Source organism: Callorhinus ursinus, unplaced genomic scaffold, assembly GCF_003265705.2.
Source record: "Callorhinus ursinus isolate GAN/ISIS: 27379988/994484 unplaced genomic scaffold, GSC_fseal_2.0 scaffold102, whole genome shotgun sequence".
Taxonomy (NCBI): Eukaryota; Metazoa; Chordata; class Mammalia; order Carnivora; family Otariidae; genus Callorhinus; species Callorhinus ursinus.
This window is the reverse complement of record NW_027397164.1, coordinates 292,870-316,783: the sequence shown is the minus strand read 5'-3', so window position 1 is coordinate 316,783 and position 23,914 is coordinate 292,870. Positions and strand designations below refer to the sequence as shown.

General features: G+C 49.3%; 3 protein-coding genes across 4 annotated transcripts; 2 read left to right on the top strand and 1 right to left on the bottom strand.

The window, feature by feature from the left end:
- Positions 1-936: 936 nt before the first annotated feature.
- Positions 937-1,343, top strand: LOC112815696 (large ribosomal subunit protein eL32-like). Its single transcript, XM_073889171.1, has 2 exons — positions 937-1,019; positions 1,118-1,343. The coding sequence occupies exons 1-2, from the start codon at positions 937-939 to the stop codon at positions 1,341-1,343; spliced, it is 309 nt and encodes a 102-aa protein (XP_073745272.1).
- A 3,585-nt stretch (positions 1,344-4,928) lies between these two features.
- Positions 4,929-8,395, bottom strand: CFAP97D1 (CFAP97 domain containing 1). 2 transcript variants are annotated; one of them, XM_025861807.2, is made up of 6 exons: positions 8,176-8,382; positions 7,578-7,648; positions 7,189-7,307; positions 6,113-6,236; positions 5,554-5,610; positions 4,929-5,054 (listed from the first exon to the last, which is right to left on the bottom strand). In XM_025861807.2, the coding sequence occupies exons 1-5, from the start codon at positions 8,297-8,299 to the stop codon at positions 5,554-5,556; spliced, it is 495 nt and encodes a 164-aa protein (XP_025717592.2). In that variant the 5' UTR covers positions 8,300-8,382; the 3' UTR covers positions 4,929-5,054. The 2 variants fall into 2 exon arrangements, with proteins under 2 accessions (XP_025717592.2, XP_073745295.1); XM_073889194.1 differs by lacking the exon at positions 6,113-6,236 and having other exon boundaries at positions 8,176-8,395.
- Positions 8,396-8,428: 33 nt separating this feature from the next.
- DUSP3 (dual specificity phosphatase 3) lies at positions 8,429-22,349 on the top strand. The gene is made up of 5 exons (XM_025861806.2): positions 8,429-8,564; positions 8,771-8,822; positions 9,871-10,030; positions 12,622-12,848; positions 18,533-22,349. Exons 2-5 carry the CDS (start codon positions 8,771-8,773, stop codon positions 18,736-18,738), a joined length of 645 nt encoding a protein of 214 aa, XP_025717591.1. The 5' UTR covers positions 8,429-8,564; the 3' UTR covers positions 18,739-22,349.
- The last annotated feature ends 1,565 nt before the right edge of the window (positions 22,350-23,914 follow it).

Sequence of the window (23,914 nt, the reverse complement as noted above, 5' to 3'; positions counted from 1 at the left end):
CTGATGTGGGGCAATTTCTTACTCTATTTTTTTTGTCCTGCCCTCTGAATATAGTCTCAAATTATTGCTTCCTTTAAAAGGCAGGCTTGTGGTTTCAGAACAAGATGGTGTAGAATCACAGTTTCCTCCTCTAAGTACAGCTAAAAACCTTGGAAGTTTAAAAACAATGATAAAAGGACTCTGAAAGCTAGAAAGACGATGGTGGGGGGTATAGGGGCTGGGCCTGGGTGGCTCAGTGGGTTAAGTGTCTGCCTTTGGCTCAGGTCATGGTCTTGCAGTCATGGGATCGAGCCCTGCATCGGGCTCTGCACTCAGCAGGGAGCTTGCTTCTCCCTCTCCCTCTGCTCCTCCCCCTGCCCCCACTTGTGCGCTCTCTGTCTCAAATAATTAAATTTTTTTTTAAAAGAAAGAAAATGGTGGGCTGGCTAAGGACCTCAGGACTTGAGGAACAACAATGTGGTGAGTTTCCTGGGTTTTCTTTTCGTCTCCCATATACCCTGGACTAGCTCTGAAGGGGCCTGCAACCCAGAACCACCAACAGGCATAGATGAAGAAGGGGGAAAAAAAAGGAAAGGAAAGTTTGCTTTCTCTGCCAAAGGACAGGGAGCCCAGTAGAGACCTATGGGGAGCCCCCACCCCAGTTTCACACCAGGGCGCCAGCAAGTGGCCCAATTCGTTCCCAGCAGCCGCAAAGCCCTTTGCCTCCAGGCCCTCCAAACAGTGGCAGCCCCATCTGCCTGCCCTTCTGCAGAAGGCGGCCCAGCAACACCATGCAATCCAGGGAGGCATCTTCTGACACCACAGAAGACACCAGCAGGGATGGATCGGGAACCCTAGCAGCACCCAAAGAACAACGCAGACCAGAACAGTATCTCGAGGGCTCAGAAAACTGCATCGCGATCTCCTTCTCCTGGCAGCCATCTCTTACTCAGCATCATGGCCGCCCTCAGACCTCTGGTGAAGCCCGAGATGGCCAACAAGAGGACCAAGAAGTTCATCGACACCCATCAGACCAGCATGTCAAAATTAAGAGCAACTGGTGGAAACCCAGAGGCATTGACAGTAGGGTGCACAGAAGATTCAAGGACTAGATCTTGATGCCCAGCATTGGTTACAGGAGCAACAAGGAAAGAAAGCACATGCTGCCCAGTGGCTTCTGGAAGTTCCTAGTTCACAAGGTCAAGGAGATTGAAGTGCTGCTGATGTGCAGCAAATCTCACTATGCGGAGACTGCTCACAATGTCTCCTCCAAGAACTGCAAAGCCATTGTGGAAAGAACAGCCCAGTTGGCCATCAGAGTTGTCAATCCCAATGCCAGGCTGCACAGTGAAGAAAATGAATAGACAGCTTATATGCATGTCATTCATGTTAATAAAACCATAAAACTAAAAGGAAAAAAAGAGAGAAATGAACTTCCATTGGAACTAAAACCCGTAAAAGAACCAAGAACAATACACTACACCTAAACAGGACTCCTACCTGCTAAAATAGAAGATGTGAATAAAATTAAAAGATCCCTAACATAATAACCCAAATGTCCAGGATACAAGAGAAAATCACTCATCATAACCCAAACCAGGAAAACAACAATGTAAAGAAAAGACAATCAACTGTACCAATACTGATATGATTCGGATGTTAGAATTTATCTCACAAGGATTTTAAAGCAGTTGTAATAAAAATGCTTCAACAGCCAATTGCAAATTCTCTTGAATTGGAAAATCTTAGCAAAGAAATGGAAGTTATGAGAAAGAACCAAATGGAAATTATAGAAATTAAGAATTGTTGTAAAAGTTAAAATTTGGATGAACTCAGTAGTAGAGTGAAAATGACAGAAGATCAAATCAGGGTACTTAAGGGCAAATCAATAGAATTTACTCAATCTGAACAACAGACTGGAAGAAAAAAAAAAAGAAAAGAATCAGGGACCCATGAGACAAGAACAAAAGATCAACGTTTGTATCATGGGAATCCTAGAAGGAGAGGAGAAATGTGGAACTGAAAAGTATTCAAAGAATAATGGCTGAAAACTCCCCCAAATTTGGTGAAAGATAGAAACCTACAGATTCAAGAAGCTGATAAACTCCAAGTAGGTTAAGACCAAAGAGATCCATAAGACACATCATAATTAGTCTTCTGAAAACCAAAGACTAAGAAAAAATCTGAAAAACAGGGAGAAACAACCAGGGAGGAACACCAATTCAAGTTCTATTTTAGTATTGCCTATTAAGGAAACTATGGAGGCAGACAGAAGTCACACAACATTTATAGAGTGCTGAAAGCAAAGAACCATCAATCTTGAATTCTATATGTGATGAAATTACCCTTAAGGAACAAAAAGGAAATGAAGACATTCTCGGATGAAGGGAAACTTAACAGTAGCACATGCAGACACTGAGCAGTAAGAGTGCTGGTTTGAAAATATGTAGCCATGGGCTGGCGGTGCTGGTTAAGCTCAGCTGGTTAAATGGCTCAGCTGGTTAAGTGTCTGACCTGGGCTCAGGTCATGATCTCGAGGTCCCAGGATCGAGTCTCACATCGGGCTCCCTGCTCAGTGGGGAGTTTGCTTCTCCCTCTGCCCCTCTCCTTGCTTGTGCTCTCTCTCAAATAAATAAAATCTTTTAAAAATATTGAAAAAAATCATTTACTCAGGGAGAAGGAGAAAGAGAGGTAGTAAAGGATGACCCTGAGGTTTCTAACCTGTATGTCTAGAGGAAGAATCTAGATTGAGGTGATTCCTCAAACTGAGATAAACTGGAACCAGTTAATAATGAATTTATAATTGGACATTTGATTTATTCTTTAAACTTTTTATTTTGAGAAAATTGCAGATTTACATGGGTGTAAGAAATAACATAGAGATCCTGTGTGCCCTTTACCCCATTTCCCCAGGGGTAGCACATGGTAAAATTATGGCACAATGTCACCAGGATATTGATATTGATATCAAAACACAGAACAGTTTCATCATTGATAAACTGGATGACATCAAAATTAAAATACTTTGCTCTATGAAAGACTCTGTTAAGAGGAAGAAAAGACAAATTACAGACTGGGAGAAAATATTTTGCAGATCACATATCCAAAAAGGATTTGGTCTAGAATATATAAAGAACTCTCAAAATTCAATATTAAAAAAATGAACAGTCCAGTTAGGAAATGAGCAAAAGATATTCACAGACATTTCACAGAAGAGGATATCCAGATGACAAGTAAGCCTATGAAAGTTGTTCAACTTCATTAATCTCTAGAGAAATGCAAATGAAGACCATATGAGATGTCACTATGCACATATTGGAATGGCTAAAATGAAAAATATCAAATGCTGGTGAGGATGTGGAGAAACTGGATCACTCATCCATTGCAGAAATGTGAATGGCATAGCCGCTCTGGAAACAGATTTGGGGTTCCTTTTAAAATGGGCTTACCATACAACCCAGCAATTGTACTCTCAAGTGTTTATCCCAGAGAAATTAAACTTATTTTCATGCAGAAACTTGTAACATATATTCCTAGCTGCTTTATTCATAATAGTGAAAAAAGCTAGAAACTACCCAAATATCCTTCGACAGTTAAATGTTTAAACAAACTGGTACATGTATACCTTGGAATACTACTCAGCAGTGAAAAGGAATGATCTTTTGATGTACACAACTTGGATGAACTGCAAAGAAATGATATGGAATTTAAAAAAGCCAGTCTCAAAAGAATGGATACATACCGCATGATCCCATTTATGTAAGACTCATGAAATAACATAATTACAGAGATGGAAAACAAAATAGTGACTGCCAGGGGTGGGGGGTGGTTAGGAATGGGAGGAAGAGGGGGGCTGTCACTAAAAGGGGTGGTACCATGGAGTATTTTGATGATGGTACAGTCAACTATGTATCTTGAATGTGACTGTAGTTACCCAAAGCTACACATCTGATAACATTACATAGAGCTACACACACACACACACACACACACACACACACACACACACACACGAGTGCATGTATAACTGGTGAAATTTGTATGCATTCTATGGATTGTACCAACGTCAGCCTCCCGGATTGATATCGTATTACAGTTACACAAGATGCTAACTTTGGGGGAAGCTCGGTGAAGGGTGGAGGAGCCCCCCTGCCCCCGCGTACATTTATTTGCAACTTCCTGTGAATCTAATTATTTTAAAATAAAAAGTTTATTTATTTGTGATGAGAACACTTAAGCTTTACTCTCTTTCAGTATAAAAAGCTTAAAAAGGCTCAAACCCAGCACGATCAGTCATGGCAGTCATGCAGCGTTGTCTTGCCATATGTTTTGAGATATGTTTGACACTTTCACTGTTGCTGTTCCCTATAAATGAACAGAGTACGTGGAAACTTCAATGAAGCATTCTTTTCCAATGCTGTGTATTCACAGAGAGACTAATGGCGTTTGTTTTCTGTGTTGTCTGAACCTTAATCTTACCACGTGCTTCTGTTTTCCATTTTCACAGAGCTGTACTTGGGGCTGGGTCATCTTAACCCCACCTTCCTCCCCTCTAGGATGGTGACAACGGTGTTATGTTGTTTTTTTTTTTAAGATTTTATTTATTTATTTGAGAGAGAGAGAATGAGAGATAGAGAGCATGAGAGGGAAGAGGTTCAGAGGGAGAAGCAGACTCCCTGCTCAGCAGGGAGCCCGATGTGGGACTCGATCCCGGGACTCCAGGATCATGACCTGAGCCGAAGGTAGTCACCCAACCAACTGAGCTACCCCAGGTGCCCGACGGTGTTATGTTTTAAAAAGGCATTCTTCTCTCTTACTTTCTCAGAGAAACTTCTTTTCATAGTCCCAAATAAAAATGCTTATTGCATTCTCCCTTCCGCATGCTCCACTCTGTCCCCATTTTGGGATGGGACTTAAAGCCTTTGGATAGTTTCAATGTAACTTACTCATTTTATGTTCCAAGCTTTATTGTAGCATCCTAAGATTAAGCATTCAGCCACTTAGGAGTGTCTTGAAATTCCAAGCAGCTAAGAAATCTTAGGGCTTTCTCTTGTATCTTTTCCATGGTGAGTAACCTTGTATTCAGGGAGAGGAGAGGGAGAGAAATGGAGAAACATCAATTATACAGAACTATTCTTTGGAAAGCCTGAGTGTCCATTTATCCTTCTCCCCAGGGGCAAAACACATACACACACACACACACACACACACAACTTAGTCATTCCTAATAATGTGAAATAATACAAAATGCCAACACAACCGTACTTGAATAGTGACAGAGTAAAGTAACTTTGGCGCAATAAGAAAGCCATGAGACCTCCTGTTTACATCCTACTGCAACAAATCACTTCCCCTTAGACTCACGTAAAGACTCAAAGCTGATGACAAAGCCCAGCCATTTCCTCCTCGTTTGGAGAGAGGAAACAGAGAGCTCTAAGTTCCTTCTGTACTAGAAGGGCAAAAATCCATCCCTTTAACTGGGTCCCTTGTGCTCCATCTGTATAGTTCTTAGGGCTTTGCTATCAGCCATGATCACTGTATTTCCCAGTAAGAAGCAGCCGTGTTAAGACATACCTATTCATCTTGGGAGAGAAGATATCTTGTTGTATTTTTGATATAGCGCCTTGAATTCTTGAAGGGAAAAATCAGAAAGATTTATGTCAATGCCATGGGGCTGGTTCTAAAGTTGAAGGTCTAGCTCCTGAGGCTGACTTAGAAAAGGCTTACAGACCCAAGCCAGGGAGTGGGTTTTTTTTTAAAAAGACCGCAGAAGGCTTTTTTTTCCTTCTTGAAGGGTTGTTCCTAAATGAAGGAAATCGTGTACCCTTCCTCCTTTTTGCTTGTACATTCAGTCTTTTTTTTAATGAATTAAAGCTTGAGGGAAGATGCTACCAGATAGTTTCTGAAACTGACGCATGGTGGCTTTGCTACCCAAGGAGCAAATGGATTAGCTCCTGGATGGTTCGCTCCCGTCATTAGCTTTGTTTGCTCTGGGTGGTTTTTCTTTTACCAGTTGCTGCATTTTGCATGATCTCTCCCTTAGCCGCTTAGGGGGTCTCTTCTGAGACCGACTCTACTCTGAACACAGACGAACTGTGTGGGTGCAAGGGAGGAGCACAGAGTAGCCACGTGCCTGCCAGTCCATCTCGGACAACCTGCGGTCATAGTGGGGTTTGCGATCACCAAGCCTCTTCAGAATGCCCTGGTTTTCCACAGTGATTCTCACTAGTTCCCGGTTCCTTGTTTCTCTGTTTAAGCTGAAAAACACAAAATCCTGAGATGGCCGGAGAATAAAATTCCTTTCCTGGATGAAGTCGTGATGTCGTAAACCCAGGCTGCCTAAGTGCAGGGAACAGACTTTCCTGCTGAGCCCTGAGACCCCCCTACCCCTGTTGAACTAGACTACGCTCTGGGGTCCGGGCACAACGTTGGCAGGTTTCTATCAGTGGTTCTCAACCCTGATGTCCACTAGAAGATTCTACTTTATTGGTCTGGGTGCAGCTTGGGCATTGGCATTTTATAAAAGCACCCCAGGAATAATTATGTGAAACCAGGACTGAGAATGTCTGGTTTATATGACGGGGGAAGGTCTTGCCTATGGACACATCACAAAAGGCTGGTGACGAGTTTTGCTTCACTTCATCTCACCGTTCAATGGTTTCAGATACACAGGATATAGGAAAGGCACCTTGACACGCCCTCCCCTCTCACACGACCAAATTCTTTCCCTTGCATACACTTCTTTTGTAGCCCTGTCTACACTGCATTATTATTTACAGAAAAGTCTCCCCTAACAGGTCTTGAGTTTTTTGAGGCTGGGAAACATATATATCTCATTTCATCTTTGTATTCATAGCACTTAGCACATAATAGTTCCTTAGGAAATATTTGAGGAACCGATTCTTAAGAATGCTGTGTCATAGTCCCAGCTACGGTCACCATTTTATAAAAGTGTGCAGTGTTTTCTTGTGACAAACTCTGAATAGAATTCCAAAAATTCTCTTAGCTGCAATAAAAGTTAGCTCTTTACCAACTAGAGAAAGGTCCCCGTTTTGGATAGTTTTCATTCTCCTTAACCTGGTCTCTGGCTACCATCAAGATACCTTCTCTCGAGTACACCTCCTGCTCAGGAGAACCTCGCACTAAAAGCCAACAAGGGGAAAGTCAATTTTGACTTCCCAAACATGAAGAGAGGAGAGAGAACACTACCTCTTGGAAAAATATTCATTCCAGCAATCCACCTTGGCAGGGCCACGATGGGCCTTTGCGATTTTCTGACACAGTTGCTTGTTTTCGTATTCGATTTTGTCGATTCGCTTTTGTTCACCCTGGTAAGAAACCGCATCCCCACCATGGTCACATCGTTCAACACCCAAAGGCTCCGCATCACCCTCCTCTGGAATGGTGGGAAAGGGGCAAATTGAGGGCCGCAGTGGAGCCTGGGAGGAGAGCATAGGGATGGGTGGTGTGCAAAGGGGAGGGAATCTTAACAAATCTCTGGGTGAGGAGGGTATTTATAAGTCTGGGAAACTGGGCCTCTTCAGGACATTGATAAAAATCGATAATAAAGTACATCCACAGAGGGCAAGAACGAATACCTGTAGTTTGCTCAGTTTTAAAATGTGATGTGTGTGCGCCACTGGAGGTTTGGTATCAACAGTAGGCTTCACTAGAGGATAAAAGAGAGCCATGTTACTACACAGGGGTCCTCTTAGCTACCTCGGAAAACCTGCTCACGTTCCAGACAACTGCCCCGACTAATAAACATGACAATTTTGAGTTCTGACCTTACTGTGGTTCAGGAATTTTAGGTTAGTTTAATTTCCCAAACTGACATCTTTGAAGAGTTTTCAGCACAAATACCAGAATGTGAGGACGAGAAAAACTACAACAGAGATGAATGTCCTTTGCATCTAATGAAAGATTCTCTCCCATCCTTTCCCAGTACAACTAGCCTGTTGGGAGCTGGAGTCCTACTGTCTCTCTAGCTTACTCTGGCTTTAAAGAGTTTTAAGTGAGCATTTCCATCCATTGGTAAATTTTGTCACTGACGCCAACGTCCTCTTGACCCAACCCAGCAGAGAAGGCCATATCATCACAAAGCCATGTACTGGTCTGGTTTACTGTCACTATCTCTAAGGTGTGGACCCTTCCAGAACTCCTAATCACAGTGTCCCACCCCAACTGCCCACATACCTATTTGTATTCTATTCTTGTGAAATACGTAGTGGCCAAAGTCCAGCTTCTTTCTGAAGGTTGTGCTCTGTCTGTGATTAGAAACAATTACAGGGTAGGCTAGATAATCCAGGGAATTGTTCATCTTCTCTTCCTAGTCTCACTTCAGAAATGAGGCACCCAGGCTCCTCTGTGAGGTACTTAGCGGTCCCCATTAGAGGTTGTCATAGTTACCCCCTTATGACATCAGGGACAGGTCTTGGGGAAGGAAGAGGAGCGGCAGAGCATGCTTGGCTGTCCCTGGGCTTCTGTTTGGAAGCTAACACAGGTCCAAATCAAGATGAGGGTCAAGACTCAGAATCTCTCCCACCCGCCCGGCCTGCGGATGCCACCAACACCAGGGGGAAAAGGTGTGGTGTGCTGGGAGGGGTGGGAAGGCACCGGGTGGGAGGTGGGGGGTGGGGATGGAGAAGTCCAGCCTTGGTCACACACCTTCAGCTATAAGCTAAGGAGTCTCCACCACAGTAGATCTTCTGGAGGTGTGAGACCACAAGCTTTTGGGGGGAGGTGAAAGATGACCTTAATGAGAGTCTCATCCAGTTTTTTCATTTTGCAGATGAAGAACCTGAAGTCCAAAGCAATAGCCTGCTCTGCTGCTCAGGAACCAAGTTAGTGGCAGGGCAGGGCTCAGGATGGGGGGTATCCTAAATTCCTGGGATATTCGCTTTTTGGAGGAGTGGGGGTGGGGTGGGAATCTGCCATCGTCAGGAGGACAGAGATTGTTTTCTGCTTTTAGTGGGATTTCAGCAAATGAGGGGGGCTGCCAACACTGACGAGGCTCATGGTGGGCTAGCGGCTGCTCCTGGAAGGGCTGCAAAGGAGCCTGATTCATCTCCATGCTAGCACATGTGTAGTGGCACCTAGTGGGTGATGTAGAGGGAGAACACCTACTGAGTGCTCACCGGGCGCTTTCCTTGAGTGTCACATTCAATCTTTCAAAGAACCCTAGGAGTTAGGTACTAGTATCCCATTTTTTACCCCCAGCAAGCAGGCTCAGGGACGTTGATTCGCCAGGGTCAGAATGCCAAGCCTGGTTGCATAGAGTCCAAGCTTTGAAGCCCGGTGCTGACTCCCAGTAAAGGTTGGAAGAAATGTGCCTCAGAGTTGGGCTTCCCAAACTTTAACCTTTCTAAGGATCGCCAGGGGGGCCTGTAAAATGCACATTCTCATTCAGCGGGGCTGGGCTGGGGCGGAGATTTCGCAATTCTGACCAGCTCCCGGGTGGTGTCAATGCCGCTGGTCCGCAGCAGGCAGATCAGCGCACAAGCGGAATCGGGTGTCCCGGTAATCCTGCAAAAACTAAGCGACACCTGTGTGTACCCCGTTCAGTGGGAACATTTATTGCGCTCTGCGTTTAATCCAATGAAGTTACTGCACTTCCCCATTTATAATGATGCAGGAAAGGCCTCAGCTGGGCGTGGGCCGAGGACCCCCGAAACTCCTGGGTGGCGCCATCTTCGCCGGGGTGGGGGGACCGACAGGCCCGGGGTCCCCCAGAGCGTCCCCGCGGCGCCGCCTGCCCGCGGGGAGCGCAGCGCGCCGCTCGTCCGCGCTCCGCCTTTTCCCGCGCCCGGCGGGCCCGCCTCCGGGGCGGGACGGGGCGGGTCCCGGCTCGGGAGCCCCCGCCCAGCTGACCCGGCGGCTCTCCCCTCGCAGGCTGCTGCCCCGCCGTGCAGGGCCCGGCAGCCGCCATGTCCGGCCCGTTCGAGCTCTCGGTGCAGGATCTCAACGACCTGCTGTCGGACGGCAGCGGCTGCTACAGCCTGCCGAGCCAGCCCTGCAACGAGGTCACCCCCAGGATCTACGTGGGCAACGCGTGAGTAGCAGCCGGGGCGCCCCGCCCACCCGAAAGCCGGGGTGGGGGCGTCGCGGGCGTGCGGGGGGGTGGTGGTGGGCGGTGCGGGGCGTGGTCGCCGTCCGGGAGCATCGCAGGGGCGGGGGAGGGGCTGGAGTCGCCGACCGCCCCCGCGCGGGGAGCGGAGGGGCTAGACCCCGCCCCGGCCCCGCGCGGTCCTCCTCCTCGCGGGGGGCCCGGATCCCGGGACGCTCGGCCAGCCCGGCGTCCGGCCCGAAGCCGCCGCCCTCTAGGGGCTCGGCTTTGGGCGGGGTCGGGCTACCGTGATCACTTAACAGGTGGCCCTCTGTCACCCGGCCGGTCTCCAGCCCGCGCGTCATGTGACAGCTGCCTGGTTCTGCAGTGAGGTCACCGCGGAATGTCTGCCTTCGCTGCCATGGCAACTGGCTGACGTCACAAATCGGGCGTGGAACTTTCCTGGCTGGGCAGACTAGATCAAGGAATCGAAATACTCCCAATGAGGGATCCGGAGAGCTGGGCTGGGGTTCCCTCGCTCCTTCGCCTGCCTTCCGGATAGGGTTTGATTTACCGACGCCCTACGCTCTATGGGCCAGGGTCTGCGTGTTGGAAACCCAGAACTAACTTCCTTCTCTCCTTTTATCCGGGAGGAAATGGTGGCCCAGGGTGGTTGAGGGACTGTGAGGACAGAGTCAATGTCTCGTTCATGTCTGTATCCCCTGTCCTGCTGCTTATCCTGCTAAGGGCTGCCGCAAAAACGGGGTTCCTCGCGGGGCTAACAGGGGTCCATAAGGCAGGGCCCACTTTCATGGGGGACAGTCTCATCCACTCCATCCCTTCATTCACCGTATTGAGCACCTACTCTGTGTCAGGCACTTACAGTGCACATTCATAGTGATAGTAATGGCAATGGTAAATTTGTTGAATGTTGAATTTGTAATGCATAAGGGAGGTGAATGGGAGCTCACCTTCAGAGTTTTTTTAATCAACCACTGCTTTACAACCATGTGCAGCGTTGTGAGCAGGGACAGCTGCAACAGTCCCAGAGCCTCAGCCAAAGGGCTCAGGGAATTGCAAAGTTCTGAGGATAGCGCCCTGTCCAGACACCCAAGCAGCATGTAGCCGTGGCACCCTCAGGGACCCTGTGCTCTCGGACAGTTTGGCATATTCAGCTGCCCCTACTTCCTGGGTGGAAACCGAGGTTGTGAATGTCTGTCTGGTGACAGCCAGAGTGGCCAGTGCTGAAGACCACTGTAGAAAAACACATCCCCTGCCTGATTAACGAATCTGGCTTTGACCTGACCAGGGGTGTGTTGGGGGGGGCACTCAGCAGGGAGCCAAGTGCTCCCTGCCCGTTGGGAGCCCCCTGAACCAAATCAGGGCTCACAGGCAAAGAGGAGCCTGTATGAGCCTCATTTTCTAGAACTCAGGATATGTAGTTGATGTGGACATGACAGGCAGAGTGAGGGGGGTGGGCAGAGCAGGGCTGGTGTCAGGCCTCCTCCCAGCTCGGCTGCCAGCAGCCCGTGTGACCCACAGCTCATCCTCCCGCCGTCCTGTGGGGCCAGAGCTCAAGCCCAGGCCTTGCTTCCTCACAGGCTGCTGTGACAGGCAGACGCCATCGAGTCGGAGAAAGCGTTTTGTGAAGTATAAACTGCTGTTTGAATTGGGATGTTGTTGGGAGATGAAATAAAGGAGCCCTTTGACTATTCAGATCAAATGTTTTATAACCCCCAGAGTTCTGTTGGCGCCACTCGGTCCCCAAGTGCTTGCTCACCCAGGAGGGCTTCAGAGACGTGGCTAGTGCTCTGTGGCAGAAAGGTCCCTCTGGGGGACTGGAGGGGCTGCCGTTCTTTATGATCCGAGGAAGGAGGCTGCCTCGGATGTGCTGATGTCCTTCTTTTTCACTGATTCACTACATAGTCATTCGGCACCTAATACGTGCCCGGTGCTGTAGCAGGTGCTGGGAAGGCAGACCGGGTTACTCCCTCCAGGAGCTCAGAACAAATAAGCACAATCAGGCATTAGAAGAGCACGGACCACAGTGTCACGCTCTGTCTATGGGACCGCTCATTTAACACAGCCACCCCAAGGGGTATCAGCCCCATTTGACAGACAGGGAAACTGAGTCACCAAAAGGTTAAGTGGCTTGCTCAAGGTCATCTGGCTGGTAAGTCTGAGGGTTGGATTCAGACCCAGGCAGTCTGGCTCTAGAGCCCATTTTGAGCCACTGGGTTGTACCACCACCACAGGATAGGGGAGCACGATGCCAGATGGGATGGAGGGGCTATCGGGACATACTGCAGAGGGTGGTGAAAAATGAGAGGGTGTGTGTCCATGGAGAAGCTTGAGAAGGGCATTCCAGAGGGAGGGAACAAACATGGGCATGAAACGCCCCAGCTATTTGGGGAAGCTGCCGGTAATTAGATATGGCTGGAGGGAGGGAGGGAGGTCATAAGATGAGGGGAAGCCGGCAGGGGCCGAGCGTGGACAGTTCCTAGCTTTGCCGGGAGACTTAGAATCTTCTCCATCTTCCTCCCCCCGCGGCTGCCAGTTGGTGAGTTAATCATCCCCTGTTGCTGTCTCCTGTCCAGGTCTGTGGCGCAAGACATCCCCAAGCTGCAGAAACTAGGCATCACCCATGTGCTGAATGCTGCTGAGGGCAGGTCCTTCATGCACGTCAACACCAATGCCAACTTCTACAAGGACTCCGGTATCACCTACCTGGGCATCAAGGCCAATGACACGCAGGAGTTCAACCTCAGCGCCTACTTTGAAAGGGCTGCAGACTTCATTGACCAGGCCTTGGCTCAAAAGAATGGTAAGACACCTGCGGTCCAGGAAACAAGGCAAGGGCAGCTTTGACTGGACTTTTTTTCTAGAAAACAGGCCCACAGCCGGCTTCCTCTTGGAACCTGTCAAGAGGCCCCACGTTACACAAGATGTACAAACCTTTCTCACAGTGGCAGCCTCCGGGGTCCTGGTGTTTGAGTGGACTTTGGCTGGGAGTTCATTTCTAGCCACTCCCCGCCATGCCCCCAATTCAAATAGGTTCAGCAATAACGATTTATCTTCTGTGATAAGAAGTGCTGAAGTGTTGGAGCTCTGGGGCTGGTTGATTCAGCAGCTCAGTGGCGGCATCTTCCCCCTGCCACCTTCTGGGCTCTCCCCTAGTGGTCCCAAGATGGCGGTGGCAGACCCAGTCACCACACCCTGGCGGGACGAAGTATAGCAAAAGACCTGACAGCCGTCTCTTCCTCATGTTTCTTCCTTTTTTTAAAGAGCAAGTAGAAGGGCTCCTGGGTGGCTCAGTTGGTTAAGCGTCTGCCTTCAGCTCAGGTCTTGATCCCAGGGTCCTGGGATCGAGCCCCGTGTCGGGCTCCCTGCTCAGCAGAGGGAGTCTGCTTCTCCCGCCCCCTCTGCTCCTCTGCCCGGCTCGTGCTCTCTCTCTCAAATAAATACATAAAATCTTAAAAATAAGTAAATAAATAAAAATAAAGAGCAAGTAGAAGGGTCCTCAGAAACCCCTCAGTGGGCTTCCCCTCACATCTCACTGGCTGGAGTTGGCTTACACGAATGCCCGGCCAGGGGAATGGGGCAGCCATGACTGGCTTAGGCTGGTGCTCAGCAAGCTATAGCCCACAGGCCACATCTTCCAGCCACTTTCTAAATGCTTCCTGCAGCACAGATCTAAGACTGAAGGAAAACTGCGGAGGCACTGGAAGTCAGGCAGGCCGCCCCCCCGGGGGGGAAACCTGGAAGGCAGAGGGCAGACCTCAGTTGAGCAGGCCGGGCCACCTGCCCTTCCTGCTTTTAGCTTGTTCCTCTCAGCATCTGCCTCTACCTTCAGGCTGCGTCCCCCAGCCTCTTCCTCCCTGACCCACAGCCTTTTCAGGGGAGGTGAGCCCTGTGAATGTGCAATCAGCCTTGTCCCCCTGCTTCTGGCCTGTCTCTGCTTCTCTTGCCCAGCAGCCTCCCCCTGGAATGATTTCCAGTGACCAGTGTGGACTAGACGCTGGTTATCGCATGTCTGGGGCTCAGGAGGGAGGTTTTATCACCCGGGAAATCTGCAGGCTCTACTATCAGCCCCTTCATGGTCCATTACGGTCTCGTGTACGTCACCCCCTCCGTTCCGGCTGTACTGAGTTCCTGTGTAGATGGGAGCGAGCGGCCCAGTTAAGGGGATGGATTTTGCTCTTCTTGTATATGGGTTGGTCATCCACTCGGGGAACTTAGAGCTTTCTGACTTTGTTTCCCCTTCCCCTACCACTAGGAACAGACCTTGACTTTTTGTGACCTCCTGCCTTAGCAGGAGGTGGCATGGGCTAAGTTGTCAGTCTGGAAAGTTCTCTCTGCCTCTCCCTACCTTGTCTTCTGGCAAACTCCACCTTGTGCCTTAGCACCGGGCATAGTGTTCTGTCTTCCATGAAGCCTACCCTCAGGCTGGGTCCACTCTGTCCCTGTCTGTCTCCCCAGCACGCGATATAGCATTGGGCACCTAGCAGACACACTGCAAATAATTACCGAGTGAGTGACAAAAATAAATTCCGTGGGCTCTCATGCCAAGTGTAAATGCCTCTAGGATTGACTGGCTGAGTGAGTGAACAGAAATACACTGGCCTCCCGCAGGGTGCAGGGCTCGGGGGAGCCAGGCGTCCCTCACTTTGGAGAAGTGGGATGAGCCAGGAGTGCTCAGAGGAGGAAGCAGTCACTTCCTGACTGGATCAAGGGAGGCTTATACGGAGGAGGTGTTATCTGGGTGGGGCCTGGAGGGATGGGAGTTGGACCTTCCCCTTCCCGATGGGCTCTGTGAGTCCTGGGCTGCTGATTATCTACCAGGTGGTGAGGCAGCGGCTCTGCAGAGGGTCCCCTTGCCAGGGCCTGGGCAGGGAGAGCCCCACTGCGCATCCTTTGGGTATACTGGCTAGAGAGGGAATGGGCAGGAGAGTGGCGGACTCCCCCTTCCTGCTTGGGAGGCACGGGGAGAATAGAGTCCTGTTTTGGGGTAGGGTGATGGGAACAGAAGAGACTCTGTTTGACCTCTGGGCTAGCAGATTTCCTTCAAAATAATGGCAGGATAGAGGCATTGGTGGATAATCATTCACTTGGCTAGTCAGCAAATATTTATTGAGCACCAAGTGCATACTAGAAGTTGTAGGGCATCCAGAAATCAATACCCCACAGTCCGTGCCCTTAAGGCACGCACAGTCTGGTGGAGGAGCATAGATCTGTGCATGGCCAACAGTGGCACAGAGCCAGGCCGCTGTTGTAGAAGGTTCTGGGTGCCACCAGACAACTCCTGTTGCTGGCTAGGAGTTCATTATTGAGTGCTTGCATATGCCAGACACTAGCCTAAGGGCTTTATATGACATTACCTTCAGTCCCCTGACAACACGGTGCAATGGGTAGTATTAACACGGATGAGGAAATCAAGGTGCGGGGGCTTAGGTGGGTCACAGAGCTCATAAGCAGTGTACTGGCCAGCAAAACAGAACCAATAGAATAAATAGATATTATTTATTTTAAGGAATGGGCTCACATGATTATAGGATCTGGCAACTCTGAAATCTGTAGGGCAGAGTGGCAGGCTGGAAATTCGGGGCCAGGCTTCTTTATTACAGCCTCGAGGCAGAAGGTTTTCTTCTCCAGCGAACCTCACTTTTTGCTCTTAAGATCTTTAACTGATTGGGTGAGGCCCGTCGACATGATTAAGGGCAGTCTCCTTTACTGAAGGTCAACTGATAGTTGGTGTTAATTACATCCAGGAAATACCTTCTAGACTAGTGTTTGCCCAAGCAACTGGGCATCGTAGACAAGCGGAGTTGACACATGTAACCATCGCAACCAGCAAGTTAAAAGTTAAGCCCACATTCATATGACTTCAAAGGTCTTGGTTCTTTTTTTTTTTTTTTTAAGATTTATTTTTCGGGGCGCCAGGGTGGATCATTCAGTTGAGAGTCCCACTCTTGGTTTTGGCTCAGGTCATGAGCTCAGGTTCCTGAGACTGAACCTTGCCTATGGCTCTGCGCTCAGCAGGGAGTCTGCTTGCCCCTCCCTAGCCCTCTGTCCTCCCCGCCTCCTAGCCCCCGTCCCTGGCTCACGCACGCACACACGCACGTGCTCTTTCTCTCAAAAAAAGATGTATTTATTTATTTATTTGAGAGAAAGAGAGTGTGTGTGCACATGTGCCCCTCCGGGGGAGGGGGGGAGGTTCAGTGCAGGGCTCAGTCTCATGACCCTCAGACTGTGACATGAACCGAAATCAAGAGTCAGACACTCAACCAACTGAGCCACCCAGGCGCCCCAAAGATTTTGGTTCTAAATCCCTATGCTGACAAAGGAAATACTTGAACTGGGGTTTTAAGGGATGAGTAGGAGTTTGCCAGGTGGCCACAAGAGAGACTGTGTTCCAGGTAGAGGGAATGACACGTGCAGAGGCACTGGGGTGTGGGAAAGCACGGGGAGGTATCAGGGCCGTGGGCACTTGGCCTTGTAAGCCACATCTTGGAGACTAGAAGTCCTGCAAAGGGTGACAGGTTGTTTTTGAATTTTAGAAAGCCCCTTCCGGCTGCTGGGGGGAGTGTGGATTGGTGGTGGTGAGGGTAAAGCGAGAGCTCGGTTTGGAGGCGTGGAGGGGGTGGAGGTGAGGGTGATGAGGACCTGAACTAAGGCTCTGTGGTGGGAGGGGGTGATGGCAGAGAGAAGCCAAGGCTTGTGGGTCCCAGGGACGCCCCCCTCCACGGTGGAAATGCAATGTGCTGGGACTTGTTGATGCTTGCTTTCACCAGATGCTGGGGATGCAGCGGGGAGCAAAATGGCAGACACCCCTGCCTTGTGGAGCTTCCCCGTTTCAGGCGAAGCTGACAGCAAACAAATGAAAAAACATTTCCGGCCTGTGTGGTGGGGGGCACTAAAGCAGGCGGGAGAAGGGCTGGGAGTGGGGGGGGGGGGGTTGTGGCTTTAGAGAAGGTGGGTCGGGGAGCAGACACCGGAGGAAAGAGGTTTGCAGGCTGAGAGGCCCGCTGTCTGGAGAGACAGAGAGGAGGAGATGACTTCAGAAGGGGGGGCTGGATTGCATCAGGCCTCGTGGGCCATGGGGGAGGGCGTGAGAGGGTGTTTTTGTTTGTGTGTTTTGATTTTTTCTGTCCCTGTGTTTGTATTTGACATGCATGTTCCTTTTATTTTTTTAAACCGCTTTGTTGAGGTATAATGGACATTCAACAAATCACACGTATTTAAAGCCTACAATTTGGGGCGCCTGGGTGGCTCAGTCGTTAAGCGTCTGCCTTCTGCTGGGGTCATGACCCCGGGGTCCTGGGATCGAGCCCCGCATCGGGCTCCCTGCTCCGCGGGAAGCCTGCTTCTCCCTCTCCCACTCCCCCTGCTTGTGTTCCCTCTCTCGCTGTGTCTCTCTGTCAAATAAATACATAAAATCTTTAAAAAAAAATAAATAAAGCCTACAGTTTGATGTTTTGGCATAGGTGCACACCTGTGAGACCATCACCGCAAGCACAATAGTGAGCCCGCCCGTCACCCCCCAGCCCTGGCGTTTCCTCAGGCGCCTCTGTGACCTCTCCCCTCTGTCGCCTCCGCCTTCCTTTCCTAAGCAACCACGGCTCTGCTTTCTGTCCCCAGACATGAGTGTACATTTTGTAGACTTTTGTATACATGGAATTACACGGCGGGTTCGTTTTCTTGGCCTGGCCCCTGTCAGTATAATTGCCGTGAGTTCCATCCGTGTGGCTGCACATGGCCGTAGCTCTTTCCTGTTTAATGCTGACGAGTTGTCCATCGTGCGGAGGTGTCCCAGTTTGTCCGTTCACCTGCCGGTGGACATTTGGGTCATTTCTCTGTTGTTTTCTTTTTAAGATCTTATTTTGTTATTTGATAGAGAGAGAGAGCACGAGTGGGGGTAGGAGCAGAGGGAGAAACAGAGACTCCCTGCTGAGCAGGGCTCAATCCCAGGAGCCTGAGATCATGACCTGAGCCCAAGGCAGACGCTTCACCGACTGGGCCACCCAGTGGCCCTATCTGTTTTGCTTTTGATGGAAATTTCAAATTCAGGGGTGCCTGGGTGGCCCAGGCACCCCTCCTTCTTGTTATTTATCTGTCCTGCTATTGATGGGCCTTCGGGAGCTGCCAGTTGGGGCCGTTATGAACAGCTCCGCCCTCTGAATATTCTGGCACGTGTCTTTTGGGGACACGCGTGCACCTCCCTGCTGGGCCATAGGACTTGCATGCGTTCCGCTTGAGTACGTGCGGCCCTGCAGTCGGCCAGAGTGACGTGCAGGTGTACATCCCCGCCCTGCACAGCCTCAGAGAGAAGTCTTGCTTCTCCACAACCTCACTGGTGCTCTGTGTTTTCCATCTTTTTCCATGCGGGTGGGGACACAAGGGCGTCTTGTTGTACTTTTCATTGGCGCTTCCCCGGAAGAGTTCTGACTCGAGTCGGGCTGTGTGCGGACGGCCCCAACTCCAGCTCACGTGCCCCTCTTTCTTTTTCAGGCCGGGTCCTCGTCCACTGCCGGGAAGGTTACAGCCGCTCCCCAACCCTCGTGATTGCCTACCTCATGATGCGTCAGAAGATGGATGTCAAGTCTGCCCTGAGCATCGTGAGGCAGAACCGTGAGATCGGCCCCAATGATGGTTTCCTGGCCCAACTCTGCCAGCTCAATGAGAAACTAGTCAAGGAGGGGAAGTTGAAACTCTAGGGCACTCCTGCTGCCTCTTCTCTAGAGGCAGGGAGGGGAGGCCCTGGTCCAGGTGCCCCAAGCTGCCATGTTTAGGAAACACAGTGTACCCTGCTCCCAGCATCACCAGGCACTTGCCCACAAGTCTGTCCCAATACAGCCCTGGGCCACTTTCCCCCTGGGGAGCATATAAAGAAGCTTGCTAAGGAAGGCATTGTCGCTCCCTGGTGTGTCCTGTGCCTACAGTTTATGATGCCCTCTCCCTGAGGTGGGGGCGCAGAGGGGGAAGGCCTGCGACGTGCATGTTTCTCCTGGATGGCCCAAGGCAGGTCTGTGGGAGTATAAGGCTCGAGATGCCCCCAGGGCCCCTCCTGACCTCCGTTGCCCCCTGCCTCCCTCCCCCGCTCCCTGGCACCCGCCCCTGGGTCTTCTCCTGAGTAGGGGACCTCAGCACCTCGAGCCCTGTAAGGGAACTATGCAAACGCAGGCCCCTCTCTCCCCACCATGCCTGTGTGCCCCGGCTCCTCCCCACTGCCCACACCTTGTTCATAGGCGGAGGCACATTGTGAGGTCTGAAGCTGGCCCCGTGGCTGGCAGTTAGTGGGTGGAAATTCCCATGAAGAGACTGCATTTTAAGTATTTCAGTAGGATTAAAGATACCCAAACAAAGAGGCCATCAGGTGGGCAGACATTCCCCTGGAGGACTCCTGTAAGTCCATAGTTTCTAAAATATGAATCTTTGGAGGGCTTGCATTCAGAATCCGCTGCTTTGGAATATTTCCCTTGGACTGCTCTCAGTCACTTGGATTGTTAGAAGAGCGATGCCTTGGGCATGGTTTTATTCTATTCTATTCTATTTTATTTTATTATTTTTATTCTATTTTAGAAAACAGGGTGTTGAAGTTCCAGCCTATTTAAAAACCCCACCATTTGAAGAATTACAAAGGTTTTGTCCTGAGTTACAGCGTTGGCGAGCTCAAGCCACTCATGCTAACTGCTTTTTGTCTTGGTTGCTATTCCAAGAACAGAAGGAGGAAGTTGGCCGATTACAGGGTGGGTGTGTGGGTGTGTAGGGGGGTGTGTATCTCAGAAACACAGCCAGAGGATGGAGGAGCAGGCTCTCACCCCGCCCACTTTTAGGTAGTTCTTAGGGCTCTGTGCTGCCAAGAAAGATCCTGGAGCCCTAAGAGCAAAAATGACTCAGCCAGGCCAAAATGAAACACGGCAGAGCCTCCAAATGTAGACTTCACTGGTGGTAGAGCAAACATACAAACCGGAACCACCTTTTTTTAGGACTAATTTAAGGATGACGTCAGAATGCACTAGCACTCACGCTCACACGTGTGTGCACATTCGTCAGAATTTAGGAGTTTTGTTTTGAACACAGTCTTGTTAGGACTTCAAATGATTGTTGCCATGGAAAGTGATTCATTCCTGTCGTCTTCAGGTTCCCCAACAGCAGGGAGGCTGGTCCTCAGCCATACCCCCCAGCTCCTAGCACACAGAGGTCTAGAAAAGTTTGCTGAATTAAACTTTTTTTGAGCCCCAGATATATGTAGGTTGTTGTTCTGGTGGGTGTATCAAGCTCCCAGAAACCTGAATTCATGGTAGGATCACTTGCAAGAATTTGCAAAAGGATTCTTACCAGAAGTGAAAAACCAAGGACTTTAGTCAAGTCTTTAAAATTCAGTTGTAAATGGAAATTCAGGCAGTGTTAACCTGTCGAGGTGGAGAATGTGCCTTTTTCAGAGTTGACCAGGGGCGTCTGGCTAGACAAGGAGAAGCAGGGTGCCACGGGGCCTCGTTCCCGGGGGTCATGGCCTTTCCCGCCACAGGGCCAGCAGTGCGGGGCCTGGACGGTCCCTTTCCTCTGTGACCACAGCCACCCTGAACAAACCAGGATCTGTCGCCTTTTCCAGATACCGGACTGCCCACATAGACCCGCCTCAGTAAAATGGCCATCCTCTAACCCATGCACCTCACCTCAGTTTCCAGTGAACCATCCCACTTAATCTAACTTGATCCTTCCAATAACCCTATCAAGTTGGTAGAGCTTATTCATGTATTATGACCTTTTAAGGAAAAGGAACTGGAGTTCGGACTGATGGAGGGCATGGTGCCTGGGCTGTCCTGGCTCTAAGGAAGAGCTGAGGCCAGATTTCAGGTTTGCTGCTCCCTGAAGCTGAATCCTTTGTCCCATACTACGCTCCTCACCAAGAAAGGAGCCCCCTGGGAGTGTCCAGGTGCACTGCATATGCCCTTGACCCAGCCCGTGTACGCAAGAGCCAGTTTTGTGGATGGAGTACAACCATTCAAGCTGGGGTGCCGCGGGGTGGGTGGGGGGTCTGGAATAGGGTGGGAGGGAGTTGATACAAACCCATCCCCGCTCCAGGAAAAGGAAGCAAAAAGTGTGGGTCCCCGATTCGATTAGAATGTGTGGCTCTTCCTCCAGGAAGCGTGTAGTGTCCCTAAGTTGGAGCTTTCTGCTCTACTTCTGGAAGAGGCTCTGGGACTCGGGCGAGGGCTCCCCCTCCCACGCTCAGGAAGGGGTCACTCCATAGGACAGCCATAGCTACTCAGGCTAGTTAGCCAGGACCTCTTGAAGGCCTTTTTGTGGGGGCATGAGGGCAAACAGGCCATTGGGAGAATTACTGCCTTTACTTGGGGGCTACTTTTATGCTGATAACTGGGGATTTCTTGGTAGTCTTTGGCCCCAGAAACCCTATCTTTACTTCATGAGATCTAGCTCCTAATTTTTGAGTTAAAATAAAATTCTATTGTGTAAGAGCCAGCACGTGCCCATGGCCAGTGGAAGCTGTTTCTGGACGGCTTTCTACCCCTGGGAAGTGATGGAATAGGAACTCAGGGTGCCCTTGCCCTCCCCCCTGACCTGATCCCTTTCTTTGACTAGCAGACCCCCACCTAGGTCAAATTAGAGCACCAAATGGTTTTCTTCTCAAGTCTAAAAGCAGTACGCTTTCCACAGGCTGGTCTGTTTCTCTGCCACTCTGAGTTATCTGGAGAGCAGAAACCACCATCTGTCAAACGAGGGGACTCATCTAGAAGACCTCTAAGGTCCCTTTGGCTCTGACACTGTAGGATTCTCAGAATCCCCACCTGGAATTTACCCCAACCTGGGAATTATAGGGGATGTAATAATATGATGACCAGCAGGTGGCACTGTGTTCCACCCATGGTGATGGATGGTTTTTGAAAGGGAATGTTGGTGCCTTTTGTGTCACAAGTTAATGTTAAGATGCTAATGTTTTAATCCAAATAAGCACTGATCTTACAATAGGAAGATATGCGCTTTCCTCGCAGGAAATTTTCTGTCATAAAACCGGTGTCAAGAACCACTGAAGAGCCAACAGTGTGGGTCTTACCAAGTCAAGACTTTATCCTGATTGGAAGTAGACGCCCTCTCTGGCTGAGAGAGTAGAGCGGTTGGAAGCTTAATTTATCTCCTGTCAGCTTTCAGGGTAATTTGATTGTGAAAGTGTGAGTTTCCTGGACAGAAAAGGGGAAGGTATTAAATTGGTTTTAAAGGAAAGTAAGTTTAACGTCTGTTGTATCACCAAGCAGCGTTAAAGCACTAACTGTAACCAAAATAAATGTCTTACATTACATAGAAATGGTCTTTTTTGTCCTTCTTATCACTGCTGATTTTCTCTGATGCTCTTATGTTTGCTTTTGTCTAACTTTCAAAAATAAGTATCATCTAAAAATTAACCCTCCCGAACTCATTCTCAGTCCCGAGATGATTATATTTATGCAGTAGATGTTGATTAAACTTATCTTGCCAGTACCAGAAATTTCCCGTGATAGGGATAATCTTTTTATTTATTTAGTTTCTAAAAAACTGCAGCTTTTTGGGGGGTTAATTGACTGGAATATTCTTGAATAGAGAGGCCCATCCTAAATGAGGGAGGTAGATCTGTGTTCCTAAGAAAGTAGGAGACTGGGGGTGACAGTCTCAACCTGGCCTCACGTGAAGATGATTAGGGTTTGAATGGTCCTGCAAACGGGCAGCCCCAAAACATAGCCCTGCCCCCAGATGCCTTAAACTCTGTCATTAGCATTTATCTCCCTTATGGTAAGCATTGGCTTTTTTTCTCTGAATAAATAACTCAAAAGAGAGTTGTGTGCCTTTTCTCCCTGACAGAAAAAAACCTCTTTGTGGGGCACCTGGGTGGCTCAGTCGGTGAAGCGTCTCCCTTCAGCTCAGGTCATGATCCCAGGGTCCTGGGAACAAGTCCCACTCCCTGCTCAGGGGGGAGCCTGCTTCTCCCTCTGCTTGTGCTCTCTCTCTCTCTCTGACAAATAAATAAAATCTTAAAAAAAAAATCCCATGCATCCGTAAGTACACATACGTGTGTCTGTGTATATAGAGATCTCCATGGAAAATGTTCTGCATTTGCTTTTGTGCTTAACAAACAGTTGTTTCTTACAGCACCATTCATTTTACTAGCTACCTAGCATTCCGTTGTGTATGGTGTGCTGTGATTTCTGTATACTCTAATTTTAAAGGTCCAGGCTGCTTTAATGAGCACAGAATGTTGAAATGAGACTTATGAATAACAGTTGCAGTTTATCTGCTTAATATCCTGTTAATTTCTGTCATCTGTTGTGATGGCACAGTGTCAAAGCTAAGGAGGATTGTTCTGTGCTTGCTTGTGTAATTTTACGGGGGTGGGGGGGGTTGCCTGGCTGCTCAGTGGGAGTGTGCAACTCTTGATCTCTGGGTGGTGAGTTTGAGCCCCATGCTGGGATGTAGAGATGACTTAAAAAAAAGAAAGATAATTTTATGGGGGTGGCATCCCCAAGCCCAATATTTAGACAGAGTCTCTGAGCCATGGCCTTCTGAATTGATGACCCATTTATAAGAAGTCCAAATGCACAGAGATTCTGTTTTGGAAGTCTGCACTAAAATGAGTTAACCTAGAGGCAACACAATGAATGGGTGGTCTCCATTTCATTAAAAGTGGAAATACACCACATTTAATTAATGTGTGTTTTTATATTTTTATTTATTTTTATTTAACTTTTACTTAGGGGGCGCCTGGGTGGCTCAGTCGGCTAAGTGTCTGTCTTTGGCTCAGATCATGATCCTGGGGTCTTGCTCAGTGGGGAGTCTGCTTCTCCCTCCCTCTGCTGCTCCCTGCTGCTTGTGTTCTCTCTCTCTGTCAAACAAAATCTT

Coding starts and splice junctions, on each gene's coding strand:
- LOC112815696 (XM_073889171.1), top strand. CDS start 937: ATGGCCGCCCTCAGACCTCTGGTGAAGCCCGAGATGGCCAACAAGAGG. Junction 1,020..1,117: donor GACACCCATCAGACCAGCAT/GTCAAAATTAAG, acceptor CATTGGTTACAG/GAGCAACAAGGAAAGAAAGC.
- CFAP97D1 (XM_025861807.2), bottom strand. CDS start 8,299: ATGAACAATTCCCTGGATTATCTAGCCTACCCTGTAATTGTTTCTAAT. Junction 7,308..7,577: donor TAAAACTGAGCAAACTACAG/GTATTCGTTCTT, acceptor GTTTCTTACCAG/GGTGAACAAAAGCGAATCGA. Junction 6,237..7,188: donor AATGAATATTTTTCCAAGAG/GTAGTGTTCTCT, acceptor TGTGTTTTTCAG/CTTAAACAGAGAAACAAGGA.
- DUSP3 (XM_025861806.2), top strand. CDS start 8,771: ATGAAGAACCTGAAGTCCAAAGCAATAGCCTGCTCTGCTGCTCAGGAA. Junction 8,823..9,870: donor CTCTGCTGCTCAGGAACCAA/GTTAGTGGCAGG, acceptor CTCCCCTCGCAG/GCTGCTGCCCCGCCGTGCAG. Junction 12,849..18,532: donor GGCCTTGGCTCAAAAGAATG/GTAAGACACCTG, acceptor TTTCTTTTTCAG/GCCGGGTCCTCGTCCACTGC.